Raw genomic sequence first — 15,668 nt, 5'->3', positions numbered from 1 at the left:
GATTCGAAAATTGTAGTGGGTAATTATTTTTTTTAGAAATTTATAATGTATTACGACAAATTGCTAATTGTATAGAAAATTTTAAAAGAAATTAAAAAATCTAAAACTTGATCATATGTATCAAATTATAGAATTTCAAATTTTCTCATCTCTTTTCGTTTGTTCGAGGTGTCACTAGCTCTACCAGCGCCAGGCGTTAATAGTGTAAATCTTATTCATATATAACAAAAGTGCAATATATATTATTTTCAAAATGTACTAGAATATAAATGATTTAATCACCTTTTATTATTTTTAAATTTTTAAAAAAAATTGCACATTCGGGATAATATTTAGATTTGCAAAATTTACTTCTTAATATAAAGATCAACCAAGCTTCGTAATGCTCGAACACAGTGAGGCATATATCCAAAAAACCTACCAAGGCAACCCGGCCTCACAATGCCTGAATGTTGTGTGACATACATCAGAACACAGAACCAAACAAGCTTTACGGTACAACACGCATCCCGAAGTACTACAACAAGCCCGACCTTACCACAAAAGCCCGACCTTACCACAAAAGCCCGTCCTTAAAGAATGCAACATGCACTGCAGTGCAAAAAGCACTGTTGGCGAGGCAAACCACCAAATCAAGCAAACAAAGCATTAGATCAGGTATGTTCAAGAAAGTAACCCAGCATCTTCATGACTGGTGTTCATGAGAGGAACCCAATGTCTTCATGACCAGGTACGTTCATCAGAAGAACCTGGCTTATCAACAACCGGATACATTCACAAGGAAAAATGCCTCTATATCCAGAAGCACAAAAAACAAGCAGCAAACCGGCACACCACTACCTGGCTCACTCATGAAAACTTCAACACTTGATGTTTCCTTGAAAAACAAAGTCACCTTCTACACTTGATTGGTTTTTTGCTCATCGGCCTTTCTATCCGATCGGCATAACCCTGCAAAGCTCGTCCATCTCAAGATTTTACATTGGCCATCATTTCAGGGCAAAGTTTTGAACACATGACAACCTGGCTACAATAAGGTGGTCGATCTCATGAGAAACACAAGGCTGGCACAACAGGAGTCCACCCAGATTGGCAACATCGCATCAAAACTGCTGAAAAGTCAATGGCACAAAGAGGGGAAGTATGGGAAGTAGAGAAAACTCAAATGTGCCATGAAAAAGCACTCAAAGGTACAATGAAACAATTTCGAAATTACTCAAACATGTAATTTGGTGATTTTTCAAAAACTAAACTTGGAAATAAAGACATAAAGAACTAAACATGACTCTAGACAATATCGATGGATTCAAAAATCAAAATGACACTACATAAGCATATAAGATCGAATGAAACAGCAAGAAATGACTCAAACAGAAAAGGCACATAAGCAACATAAACACATAAAAATCCTAATGGAAAAGATGAATGATTCCAAGAGAAGAACAAAGTAGAACCATAAAAACAACAAAAAAGGTAACAAGATTATGAAAAGTAAGAGCAATACATAAAAACAGTAAAAATAGTTAGGGAACCAAGGAAAATTAGCTTTTGAAGAACCAAGGCTCTTAATACCACATGATAGCAACCTCCTTATGCTAGGTTGGACCAAAGCTAGGAGATATGTAGGGAGGGGTGTTTCCTTAGATGGATGGTGTGGAAAAGTGGTGGTAAATGGTCCAAGAATGATGAGAAGGTGTGGATGTTGTAGAAGCTAACAACCTCTACGAGATATGGTGGTGGTGTAGTGTTTGATGGTTCTAAGAGAGGTAAGGCAAACTCAAGGAGGAAGGTGACTAGAGGGGCCTCTAAGGTTGCTCTAGTCTTGATCTAGAAAATGTTTGGCCAAATTTGGGCAACAAAACATTTGTAAACTTCCAAGATGATTATAAGAAAGGAGACACCTCTATATATTGGCAAGGGTGTCTCCTAAAAACTCGAAAAACATGATCTCTCACCTTTGCACTCATTGCAAAAAATGAGGTCTTCTAAGGAGTGGACAAGTGTCCACAAATCCTCTCTAATAAGGGAAGGACATGTGGCTACTCATAAAGCAAAATCTTCTTCATTCCTAGAGTGTCATGAAGTACTTTAAAAACACTAGAAGGGAGGTGTTGAAGAGTGTTAATAGAAAAAAAAAACTCACAACCCTTCTGATGTAGCATGTCTGTTGAGTTTTGGATTTAACAAATGAATACTTAAACGCTCAACCTTGTAAATGATTATGAATGATAGTTGTTTTTAACGTGTTATTCAGAATGTACATTGTAGTGTTTATGAGAACTTCCTCAGTTGAATAAGAATCATTTAGTGCGAAAGTTTCTTGTATGTTGAAATAAAAGTGTAGCTGCAGGTTTTGAGAAAAGCATTTAGACAAAAAGATGAACAACAATTGCACTAGTATTTTTATAATGGTTCACTCCAACTAAACTACGTTTAGTCTCTTCCGCAGAGGGTTCCACTATAATCTTCAACAAGATTACAATTGAGTATCCGCACAACTCTTAGTCTTCTCAATCAACGAATAACCTCTTGTTACCCTAGACTAGATGAGTATTTGTACTACTCCTGGTCTTCTCAGTCAATGAGTAACCTCTTGGTACCCTAAATTGGATGAGTATTCGCACCACTTTTGGTATTCTCAGTCAGCGAGTAACCTCTTATTACCTTCGATTGGATGAGTATTCGCACCACTCTGGATACTAGACAACCTTGCCTAGTTTCCTTAACTTCACAGAGTACAACAACTGTTTCAATTCTCTTCAGAATTGCAGTCAACAATTGTTTACACGTCGTTCAGACTATTACTCTAGCAGAGAGGATGGGATTACAATACAATGTAGTCTAAACAATCGCAAATGTTTCTCTCTTTTCTCTTTCTCTCTTTCTTACAACAGAAAACAAATACTACAATGAAGCTCGAGAGTATGGCTAAACTTTCTTTTCTTTTTTTCTACTCAGATGTTTTCTTTTTCTTGAACTTTTCATGCTTTTCTTTTCAATGCTTTTCTCATGATGAATATTTTCGTTGTATGCTATCTTCTTTATTCTTCATCTGAATGATCTTCTATATATAGGCTCTTGGAGAAACGTCTGTTAGACTCAAGTTTTGGCCTTGATTCTTGTGTCTTCTCTTTCTTTTTGTAGAACATCTGTTGGTAAAGTTAACTTGTCAGAGCAAGCTTGCTTTTTCAGTTCTTTGCTTGAAGTAGACTGTACTTCCGTTTAGACACAACTTCAAATGAAGAACGTTCTGTGAATATCTCTTATGTCTCTAACGTCCACTTTGATTTTTAAATGAAGTATGTGGATGCATGTAAAGTAGGTTATCTGCAAAGAGTAAGTAGATTGTGCATGCAACATATATGTCTTATCTCTTATCACTTTTGTTGCTTTTAACGTTAAGCATTTAATGTCATTTAATGCTTGCTCAGAACAACAAAGTGTTTTTCATTTCCTATCATTGAGGTAGCGTTTAACAATTAAGGTTTTCTTCTAAAGATACCAAGTGTTGAGTAAGAACTTCATTTCCTATACTAATTAGGCCTTAATACAAGCCTTAAGCAAACCTACACTACTTGGCCGAAATACACGGCCTAAATAACCTACACTACTCTTCAAGCTATGCTCCATGATGGCTCAAAAGGTGGTCCACAAGGTAAAGTTGATACCGTCTTCAAGAATGACTTCCACTCTTTCTGAAAGTGTTTAACCATGCCTAGGGGATTTTCCATCAAATTGAAATCGGCTTCACCAAATAGAAACTACTTAAAGTTAACAAATAATTATTTTAAATCAACAACCTAGTAAAGAGCCTGGCCAAATGGCCTAAGAGCATGGCCGAACAGGAAGGCCTTGAGGCCAACTTGTTTAAGAGCTCGGCCAAATGGCTTGATTACTAAGGAACTCGACCGAATGGCCTATGAGCATGGCCGAATGGCCTAAGAGCACGACCAAATGGCCTACGCACATTGTCGAATAGCCAAGGTTTGAGGCCAACTTGTTAAAGAGATCAACCGAATGGTATGATTATTAAAAAGCTCGACCAAATGGCATATGAGCACGACCGAATGGCCTAAGAGCACGACCAAATGGCTAGGCCTCGAGCCAAACCTACTAATGAGCTCAGCCGAATGGCCTGATTACTTCAAGAGTAGCCTAATGACTTAAAGAATGTGGCCTCGAGGCCAATCCACCTATAAAGGCGGCCGAACGACTAAACGATATAAGAACTCGACCTCTAGGCCAATCAACCTGCAAACCACCTAAGTTAACTCAAGCCCGACTAAAAATCTTACACGAATCTCATACACCAAAAGAAAAGTCCCAAGACTGAGGGGCTTATGTACATACATGGCCTAAAAAGGCCAGATAGCACGACCCATCATAAGCAAATTATTATAGTTATTACAATCTTGGCAGTTTTTCTTATTTCCAACTGACAAATTATTGCCTTTTAATTGTTTGTCTCCAATAGAAATATTCCATATTTAAGTGATATTCAAGTGACATAAATAGCGTAGGATCACATAAATCTATATAAGCTCATGTATGCACATCAGATACACACATTGAAGTACATGTTAATAATACTTTGATACTCAAAGCTTCTTGATTGATTACTAACTTGAGCGTCAGAGCACCTTTTGCAAGTGAATCTCCCTCGCTTCTCAAACCTTTAGAGCATATTAAGGAGTTTCTCCGGTGCAACCACATACTACCACGTGTCAAAGGGTCTAACTCCCAAATTCGATAAGAACATTTGGAGCTCACCTAGGGGCCCTATTAAAACAATTCCCTAGCCTCACACTGCCATGGTTACCACCAGCGAGCTATGTCGTCACACTAAACTATGAAAATAGAGGAAAATCTTAGAGAAAAGTCAGAGAACTCTAAAAAAGTTGTTGTTTCTAGAGAGATAGTGTGCTTTAAATTAATAAATCTTGTTCATAACCAAACTATTTATATTAAAACCTTTTAATATTAAAATAATCAAGTTTCACTATTTTTAAACTCTATCACTTTTAAAATGTCATTTTCTAAGTCTTTACAAAACACCTCACTAATAAGATAATAATAATAAATAAATAAAAATGAAGTTATAAAGACCTCACTAATAAAATAAAAATAATGACAATAAATAAATAAAAATGAGGTTATCAACACCTCACTAATAAAATAATGATAATAATAAATAAAAGTGATGTTATAAACACCTCACTAATAAAATAAAAATAATTATAATAAATAAATTAAATTATAAACACCTAACTAATAAAATAATAATAATAAATAAATAAAAATGAGGTTATAAACACCTCTCTAATATAATAAAAATAATAATAAATAAATAAAAATAAGACCATCAACACCTCACTAATAAAATAATAGTCATAAAGAAATAAAATAAAAATAATTAAGGACACCAAAATAAAATCAATAAATATAGATAAATATAATATATAAAATGATAAGAGTTTTGCTTCCTTTACCTCAATGTAACTTGTCCAAGTAAAACTCTACTTCTCAATAGATTGAATAATTTCTACAAACTACTTTCAAATCTAGATCAACGGAGAAAGAAAAGAGAAATGGAGAAGAATAAGAAAGAAAGATTGATGGATGCAATTTCCAAAACTCTCTTAGATTAACTTTTTCTCTAATCATTATATAGAAAATTTATGTTATTATTATATTATTATTTTAATATTATTTTTTTTCTTATACATTCATAGGCATGTCATAGTAAAGTCATCATTTACCATTTAAATATTAGAATAATATTTCACATTTGAGAACTTATAGTAGTTGGGAGAAGAATTGTTGACTTTTTAGAAGAGTTGTTCCTTCCTAAATGCAAAAATGATATTTTTTAATGCAGACCTCTAAATGTAAATATGAACGATCAAAGTGAAGAATATTATTTTAAGAACATGATGTAAAATTTTTAGCTCAATCTAATGGTTAACAAAACTGGAATCAAATTGTTGTAAATATGAACGATCAAAGTGGAGAATATTATCTTAAGAACATGATGCAAAATTTTTAGCTCAATCCAATGGTTAACAAAGGTCGAATCAAATTGTTACTAAAGTAACTTGAAATAGGAAATATGTGACACTAATTCAAACTACGCCTCTTATCAATGGAGGTATGTTATGTGTATATAAACTCATGTCCATCTCTTATTTTATCCTATGTGGGACTTTGTTTGTACCCAACATCCTCCCCTCAAACAAAGGACCACCTCTCCTACAGCGGAAGTCTTTTTCTTATCCTCGAGTACATCATGGTCAACACTCTCTCTTTCACAATCCATGGTCAAACACTGAGCATCTCTTGCTCTCCACCTCTCATGATTCACTTCCAGGCTATCTGCCAGTCACCTGCCAAGGCTTCACTTGATCATGGAGGGACGTACGCATCTCGATTGAGCCCGATCACTAGACTTGAACCATGGGCTCTGATACCATTTGTAGGGAGGTTCAACACACACACATACACATAGATATCTCCACAGTGATAAGATATTGTCCGCTTTGGGCCAAACCCTCACGAATTTGCTTTTGGTACCACTCCAAAAGGTCTCTTATCAATGGAGGTATGTTATGTGTATATAAACTCATGTTCATCTCTTATTTTATCCGACGTGGGACTTTGTTTGCACCCGACAATATTGTCATTAGATGAGTCAAGAAATATATATTAGACGTTCATTGATTAGGCGAATCTAACAACGCACACTAGACAAATAGCAAAAAACATTATATACATCAGATGAGTCTATCCATACACTGATTAAATGAATATAACAAAAACCATTAGACGAGTCTAGCAATATACAATAAAAAAACTCTATCCATACACTAATTATGAGTATAACAAAAAGATATTAGACAAGTCATTCCATACGTTGATTAGACGAATCTAAGTATACACTAAATACACGAGTATAATAGAAAATATTAAATGAGTTTGTTGATGCATTGATTAGAAAAATTTATCAATACACATTATATTAGTTTATCCATGTAAATACATTAAACAAATCATTTCACACATTTATTAAACGAGTCTAGGAATACCATTAGACGAATTTTTCCCATGCACTAATTAGACGAGTATAACAACAAACACTAGACGAGTCTGTCCATATAATGATAAGACGAACCTGACAATATACATTGCACAAGTTTGTCCATAAATAAATTATATGGGTTTATTAATACGCATTAGACAAGTATGTTCATTCACCAATTAAACAAGTCTTGCAATACACATTAAATGAATCTGTACATACATTGACCAGATGACTATGTCCATAGACTAATTAAACAAGTCTACAATAGACACTAAACGAGTATCTTTATACACTGATTAGATAAGTCTAGTAATATACATTAGACAAGTTTGTTCCTTACACAAATTAAATGAGTTTATTAATACACATTAAACGAGTTTGTCACCTCACTAATACATATTACACGACTCTCAATATACACTAGTATTAGACAAATCTAGCCATACACATGATATCAGTATATCCATATACTTATTAGACAAGTCTAACAATACATATTGAGGAGTTTGTCTATGTATTGAATAGATGAGTCTAACAATATACATCAGACGAACCTTTCCATACATTGATTACATGAATATAGCACAAAAATTATGAGTCTAATAACATGCATGAGATGCGACTGTGCAAACACTAATTAGATGAGTATAATAAAAAAATTAGAAAAGTTATTTCATACATTGATTAGACTTGTATAACAAAAATTATTAGACACGTCTAAGAATACATTGATTAGAATAATAAAGTAAGAAACATTAAATGAGTCTATCGATGTATTGATTATACGAGTATAACAATACACCTTAGACGAATCATTCATATATTGATTACACGACTCTAGAAATAAACATTAGACAAGTCTTTTCACATACAAATTAGATAAGTCTATTAATACGCATTAGACAAATATGTTGATGCATTGATTGAATGAATCTTGCAATACACATTAAAGAAGTTTATTCATACTTTAATTAAATGAGTATAACGAAAAACATTAGACAAGTCGAACAATACACATCAAACGAGTTTGTCCATACATCGAATAGACAAGTATAACAAAAGACATTAGATGAGTCATTCCATACATTGAATAGATAAGTGAGTCATTACATACATTGAATAGATAAGTCTAAGTATACACATTAAACAAGTATGTCTACACACTAGTCAGACGAATCTTGAAACACATTAAACAAGTTTATGTATACACCGATTAGATAAGTCTAACAATATATTAGACTAGTCTATTCATACACATATTAGATCAATCCATTAATACACATTAGACGACTTTATCCATTATCTAATTAGGTGAGATTTACAATATACATTACAGTGGTTTGTTCATATACCGATTATATAAGTCTACACATTATGAGTATATCCATATACTAATTAGACGAGTCTAATAACACATATTAAATGAGTTTATTAATACACTTATTAAATAAGTCTAGCAATACATATTAGACCAATTTATTCGTATACTCATTTGTACTTTTAGCGAGTCTTCTCTATATATACTTACATATAATTTATATTTATATTTTTTACATGTTTTATCTTATGACTTTTACAAAGTTTACTATTTATATCTTTACAAACATACTAATTTTCTAAACTTATAAATTATTTTTATGTTGATTCTACTTAAAACATAATTATAAACTTTAAAACATCTATTATTTTTTCCTTATCATTTAAGTCTCTTTTAATAAACACATCAACAAACACCATGAGTAGTCACGGGTTTAAAACTAGTTTTAAACTATATTTAAAAACATGTTACAAGTGTCAAATGAAAATTATCTCATCCAAAAACAAATGTACGTGTATCATGTAAGCGTAACTGAACTTTCCTATATTTCTCTACCTTTGATAACATTGGAAGAGGTTCATAAATAGCAATGTTCTTTCTCCTCCTTTTTAGGCTATTTCTCTATTTGTGGCTTCTAAACAGACTTTTTGGTCCAAAGAAAAAACAAACTTTCATTTAATCATTCTTTTTTGGCCAAATGAATTTTCTCTCAATTCACCAACACCATTGCAAGGGTGTCTGTCTGTCAAATCTTTCAACTTCCATCATCCTCATCCAACAATATCTGTGACTTTTGTACATGGTTGTTAATGTTGAGGGGAACCTGAATTCCTTCTCATTAATGGGTATCTCCCATTAACTCCATCGAATTCAATTCCTATTGAAGCTTAGAAGGTGAGTTCCATGATTGAAGGAGGATAGAAAACCAACAAAGAATCTGGCTTTACAACACACAATAAGGGACATCATCATCTTTAATTATTGTAACTATCTTTGTTGTTTAATGCCAAAAGGGTTTGAATTCTGGATCCCATAGGAAGCATGCAATATGGCTTTCCACCTTACCTTTAGATCACAATCGGTGCCAAATCCAGGCCAAGGACCACCTTTAGTGGAGAGAATATCAGAGGAGCCTTTGGCTTTGCCAAACAAAAGTGCTCAAAGCACAGTGACATGCATCTACCAAGCCAATGTTGCAGGGTGTTGGAGAAACGTGTCAGTGTTGTGGTGCAAAAACCTAATGAACCACACGCTAAACCTCAAGGTTGATAGCACAGGAGGTGAGTTCAGTTACACTTGCAAGATAGATATGAAGCCTTGGTACTTCTGGAACAAAAAAGGGTACAAATCTTTTGAGGTTGATGGGCACCAGGTGGAGGTGTATTGGGACCTTCGGTCGGCGAGATTCTCCAGCGGCGGCCCCGAGCCGGTCAGCGATTACTACGTGGCAATGGTGTCAGAGGAAGATGTTGCGTTGCTGCTGGGGGATTACAAGAAGAAGGCGTACAAGAGAATGAAGATGAGGCCAAGCATTGTTGAGGCAATGTTGTTGGTGAAGAGAGAAACTGTGTTTGCCAAGAAAAGTTTTGCAACCAAGGCTAGGTTTGATGAGAAGAGAAAAGAGAGTGACATTGTGGTGGAGAGCTCAACGTTTGGGAACAAAGAGCCTGAGATGTGGATCAGCATTGATGGGATTGTGTTGATTCATGTCAAGAACTTGCAGTGGAAGTTCAGGGGAAACCAAACAGTTATGGTCAACATGCAACCTGTGCAAGTGTTTTGGGATGTGCATGACTGGTTGTTTAGTGTTCCTGGCTCAGGGCCTGGGCTTTTCATTTTCAAGCCAGGGCCTGTGGAGGCTGAGACTGAAAGAGAGGAGAGACTCAATGAGGGTTGTGACAGTGATAATGGTAGTTGTGCCAGTGGCTATTATTCAACTCTCAGCTATGCTCCCTCTGAGTCTTGTCTTGTGCTTTATGCCTACAAACTTGAGTGATGCAATTACAGGGAAGACACCAAATGTGTAAATGTAAGACTGGAATTGGGGCAAATTGTAGCAAGAATGTAAAGTTTAGTTCCATGTTTTCTTTTTCTTTGGAGGGTGCCCATAATTTTGTATGGTGAATTGGAATATCTGGTTCATTCAAACTTTGATGCTGCATGGTATGCACTTTTTTCTGTGCCTTCTCCAGAACTAACCAAACCATTTTATGGTCGAATTCACCAAATCACATACATTTAACACTATTTTCCTTTCTTTTTTGTTCTACTTTCCTTGTCCAAACATTCCTTACAACATCTTTAATGAAGAAACCCTTTGAGTTCTTGAAGACGAACCAGTGTATACCTATCACTATATGAAAATGTCATGCCTTCTTAATATTACCTCTACATCAATTTGCTTTTGAATACAAATGTGTTACTGAAAAAAATACACACGAAAGTAATAGGAATACTGACAGAAAATGATATCTAAGAAGTCATTTATTTATGAATGTACATGCAAGAGTAGTAGTGAGTTGAAAAAATAGAAAGTGTAAGAATAACAGTGAGTGCACATAGAGTTTGGATGGTTCAAGAAATAATGCAATCTCATGTTTTGATTGGCTTCCAAGGTGGCGGAGGAGGAGGATTTTGTGGCCCAAGTGGTGGAATTGCTGAGAAGATAGTGTTCCTGTCAACGCCACTACTACCTGTGGTACCTGTCAAGGAAATTAATGCAGCAACTATTCCTGCATTTCCTGCCAAGGTTGGCTCAGTGAAGTTATAGTTTTTTCTGGAGTCATGGAATTGGTCAAAACGATCTGGCCCTCCAACCATTGCTCCTGTGATGGTGTTAGGATTTGGGTTGGAAGTGTCACGCCACTTCCAACCCCCAGTGCATGAGTGATGCTGGTGATCATTTGGTATGGATGCTCCTCTGTGATGAACATGTCTAGGAAATTTGTTTCCAAACCCCACTATGTAGCTCATTTTCATGGGATTTTTCCCCAGGATGTAATCAACCTGTTCAAGTGGAACATAAAACACACACCCTCTCATATATTATCAGAACTAAAAATACACTTCTGACGTTTAAGTTTTGCATAAATTTGTAATCCATTTACATGTGGGAATTCTGTTTTTCTCTAAACTAGAAATTAAGGGTGAAGAAATGGAGATGGTACCTGAGAGGTTGCAAATGACTTCAAAGCAGATACTGGGAAATAGGTAGAACCACAATACCATCCAGGAACACCAACCCCTTGCATGTAATCAGCAAAAAGTGATGCCATAAAAGCAGCATTAGCGACATATTGGAGAGACTGAGGTTGTCCATTGTTGAATTGAATCAAACCCCCTGAAAAGGAAAAAAAGTGAATAGTGGAGTTCATCCATTAAAGTAAAGAGAGGAATAGAAGAGGAAAAAAAACTGAGGTCATTACCACTAGTCCTGTTAAAGACTCTGTAATTTTGAAGATAAGAGCACATGGTAAGACTGGTAACATTGTGGTACATCTTGAGCATGTCCTCATAGGGGTAACCAGGATTCAAAAACATCCTGAACCTTGTGAGCAACAACATGGCAGCAGGTAACTTGTTGTTCCAGCTGAAAACAGTGAATTGAGGAGTCAAGAAATAGGCCTTGGAATTCTTGAAAATGGAGGGGTTGGTGGCCAAGGAGAGGTAGGTACTGTTTCCCGTTGCATAGTACAACCAAGCAGCACCCCACATGTACTCATCGTAGTAGCCAGTGGAGTTATAGAAAGGCTCAATGTAGGGCTCTCCACGGCTATAAGGCTTCCTCTTACCAGGATCTCTGGCAAAGTCAAACAAAGTTTGAGCACCCTTGATGAGTTTCTTGGAATAGGATGCATCATCTTGGAAAACTATAGAGGCTGAAGCTAAAGCTGCTGCCATTTCGGCTGCAAGATCAGGACCTTGAAATATGGATATGGTGTGGCGTGGATAATCCATGTCCTCTGGCCTTTGCCAGCAGTAGTGATCATCTGGGGTGGTAGAAGCATTCAGACTCCCACCAACCTGTGCATAGATTTTGTTAATTTTGGTGGCAGAAGAGTTGAAGGTCAAGAGCAAGTAATCAGTGCCCCACTTGATGAGTTCTCTGGTGTGTTGGTACTCATTCAGAGCCATGTACTTATCTTTGTATTCAAGAACACTCCAACTAAGCATTGTCATGGCAAAAGACATTGGAAAATGGAACTTTGTGTTGTCCCCTGCATCATAGTAACCTCCAACCAGTCCTCCCTTCACGTCTGTGTCTTTTCCATCTTCTAACCCTGAATTCCCTCTCCATGCAATTCCATTGTTCTTCCCCAACTTTCCAGCTTCACCAACACAATCAATACATAATTCATAACTTTTCAACTTTTAACTACTTACTTTTTCTATACTTTCCATACGAAAAATTAAAACATCTTTTTTAAATTATATCAAATATTTTCTATAAAACTTACATTATCAAAAATAGTCTTTAAAAATTACACATCATATTAATAAGGATAATGATAATTTCATAATATTTTCTTTTACAACATTTTAACATCATCTACATGTCATTTTGTGATTGGTCCAAAATTATTCCACAATCAATAATAATAATCATAAACACTATCATGAACCAATTACATAATAACACATAAATGATGTTAAAATATTATAAAAAAAATATTGTGAAAGTATCGTTATCCTATTAATTATACATTAAAAACGATAACAAATGCCAGTAATGTTAACTTTACACAATTAAATATATATTAAATATTAACTAATATTTTTTTATTTTTAAAAGGATTTAAAATGTGGATTTGTATCTATTTATCAATTTTTAAAGTTTAATTAACAAATTGTCCCAGTTCCGTGTTTTTAGCAACGACTAGGCCATGTTTGGATATTACTTCACCAAATCACTGGAAAAGTTGAAATAATGACGACATGCATTTCATTTGTGACACAAAAAGCCGTCCCTTGATATTATTTTTATTACTTTTGAATCGGTCAAAAGCTAAATGGGTGGAACGATTTTAATATACAGAAAAGAAAATCAAAAGCAACTAATTGATGTAATGAAAACACACAATATCAATATCAAGAAGACTCTCTATAGTTGGTGCCATTCAAAATACTTTTTATTTATATTTACTTTTAATCTACAATTATAATATTTATAAGTTTAATTATAAATCACTAATAGCCACATGACCATCAAAGTTATTTAAATTTACAAATCTGAAAAGAAATCAAATTTATGTAGAAATTAAAAGTACATATATATAAAATTATATAGACACCAAAAAACATATTTCACTCCATTTTTTTTAAGATTATAAAGCTTACTTCGCTTTTTTAGAATTTTTATAATTATAATTAAAGATATGAATAAAATTAAAAATATTGGTTTTACATATCTTAAGATCCTCTAAATTTATAAGTGTAATGGAACTGAAATCTGATGATAACTTTCTGAATATGATATTATTGGTCTCAATAAAATTGTAAATATTTTTTGTTTTGAATTATTATCCTCCAAAATTATAAATATGTCGTTATAATGATCAACTGTTGACACAATCAACAATTAAACAATTCTAAACAGGAACTTGCTCAACACGTTGTTTAATGAAATTGCAGGTCTTAGAAGGCGTTGACTTAGGGTAAAAAAGGTTAAACAGAAGTGCTTTCTGTCATTAATAAAATATTGAGAAAAGTAGTAGGTTTGTATGTTGACATATATTTTCTTTTATTTACTGTATGTTATATATATATATATATATATATATATATATATATATTAAAGATAAAAAAAATAAAGTGTAGAAATTATATTAGGCATAAAATTAATGTTATATTATGAATGTGAAAGAGAGTAAAAATAGGGAAAAAGAAAAGATATGGTGAGAGGAATTGATTAAATAAAAGATGGTGAGATGAAGAAGAACATACACTTTTGAGCATTGAAGAAGAGGAGTGCTTTGTGGAGAGAAAGGGTGTAGTTATCTGGTGGTGTTGGAAGAGAATGGTGTTTGGGGAAAGATTTGGTGATGATAATGGGAAGAGCAATGAGAAGGAAAGCCATGAAAATGGAAGCAAGTATCCATTTCAATGCCTTGTGGCTTATCATTATGCAACCAAAGTCAACATACCTCTTCTTCTTACTCTTTTCAACCCTTTCCAAAACCCAGCTTTGTAGAGTCTCATCCAAATCTTGGCTTTGAGGATTGTACCTCTCAAGCAGTGCTGCCCTATCCCACTCTTCATTGCTCTTCTTTTCCACCTCTTCTCCACTGTTGCTCATTTCAAACGACCCTCCCCAATGGTTTCTTGAATGCATGCTCTAATAATAATATTCAAAGATCAATCTATCACTTAACCAAACATCATTTCTGGATAATCACAAAAACACTTATATCTTATGTTCCAATATTAGCTACCTTCACACTTATAACTTATATATATATAACAAAACTAAAACCATGGGTTCAAGAAATGGCATGAATATTCAAAGATGATGAGAAATCAGAGCTAAAGGGCCAGTTCTAGAGGGGTAGGGAGTGAATATTTATATATATTTATTTATATATTTATGTGGGTTGAAGAATGAGAGACATTCTTTCCATCAATATAAAAACAAAACCAGGTTGTTTGGATAAATATTTCTACATATATGAAAAATAAAATAAAATATATTCTTTATATAAATTAAAAGTGTTTGAGGTGTTAGATTATGCAGCAAACTCAAATAATTAATAATAAATAAACTCTTTTTCAACATAGTGATTCTCAATTCTTCATAATGGGAAGTATACCTGAATTATTCGTGGAGAACAATATAGATCTTATATCTGTAGAATACATTAATGTTTCGTTTTAATAGATGAAAAGAAAGAAATAAAAATAATGAATGTTTTTATATATAAGGATTATGATATGTACCTTTATTTAATCAGTTATTTTTTTAAAAAAAAGTTAATATGTTAATTTAATCTCTCAATAAATTAAAATATTATTTATGATTTATAAACAGAAAAATTTTCATATATGTTTTTTAATCATAATTTAATTAATTAAATTATTTTAATAAATCTGCTAATAAAATAGAATAATTGTAACATATTTGAAGATTTGATATATAAATATAAATAGTCTGAAATGCACTAATTTAAAATAAAATTTTAAAATACATGAATATGAGTGTAGAAATTAATTTTAAATTATAAAAAATATTTTTTTATATTTGCATTGATAATAAAGAAAAAAATAGTAACATAGGAA

The 15,668-nt window shown here is 33.6% G+C and overlaps 2 protein-coding genes across 2 annotated transcripts; one reads left to right on the top strand and one right to left on the bottom strand.

Annotated features, from left to right (window-relative positions):
* The first annotated feature begins 8,938 nt into the window (after nucleotides 1–8,938).
* On the top strand, nucleotides 8,939–10,729 carry LOC124847050 (uncharacterized). The gene has a single exon (XM_047324438.2). The coding sequence runs from the start codon at nucleotides 9,445–9,447 to the stop codon at nucleotides 10,390–10,392; it is 948 nt and encodes a 315-aa protein (XP_047180394.1). The 5' UTR covers nucleotides 8,939–9,444; the 3' UTR covers nucleotides 10,393–10,729.
* Nucleotides 10,730–10,862: 133 nt separating this feature from the next.
* Nucleotides 10,863–14,950, bottom strand: KOR2 (Six-hairpin glycosidases superfamily protein). The gene is made up of 4 exons (XM_047324437.2): nucleotides 14,340–14,950; nucleotides 11,822–12,724; nucleotides 11,564–11,736; nucleotides 10,863–11,402 (listed from the first exon to the last, which is right to left on the bottom strand). The coding sequence occupies exons 1-4, from the start codon at nucleotides 14,725–14,727 to the stop codon at nucleotides 10,989–10,991; spliced, it is 1,878 nt and encodes a 625-aa protein (XP_047180393.1). The 5' UTR covers nucleotides 14,728–14,950; the 3' UTR covers nucleotides 10,863–10,988.
* Between the last annotated feature and the right edge of the window lie 718 nt (nucleotides 14,951–15,668).

Source organism: Vigna umbellata, chromosome 9 (genome assembly GCF_029865625.1).
Source record: "Vigna umbellata cultivar VRB3 chromosome 9, Vumbellata_1.0, whole genome shotgun sequence".
Taxonomy (NCBI): Eukaryota; Viridiplantae; Streptophyta; class Magnoliopsida; order Fabales; family Fabaceae; genus Vigna; species Vigna umbellata.
The sequence above is the reverse complement of the archived record's forward strand: the minus strand, read 5'-3'. Positions and strand labels throughout refer to the sequence as shown.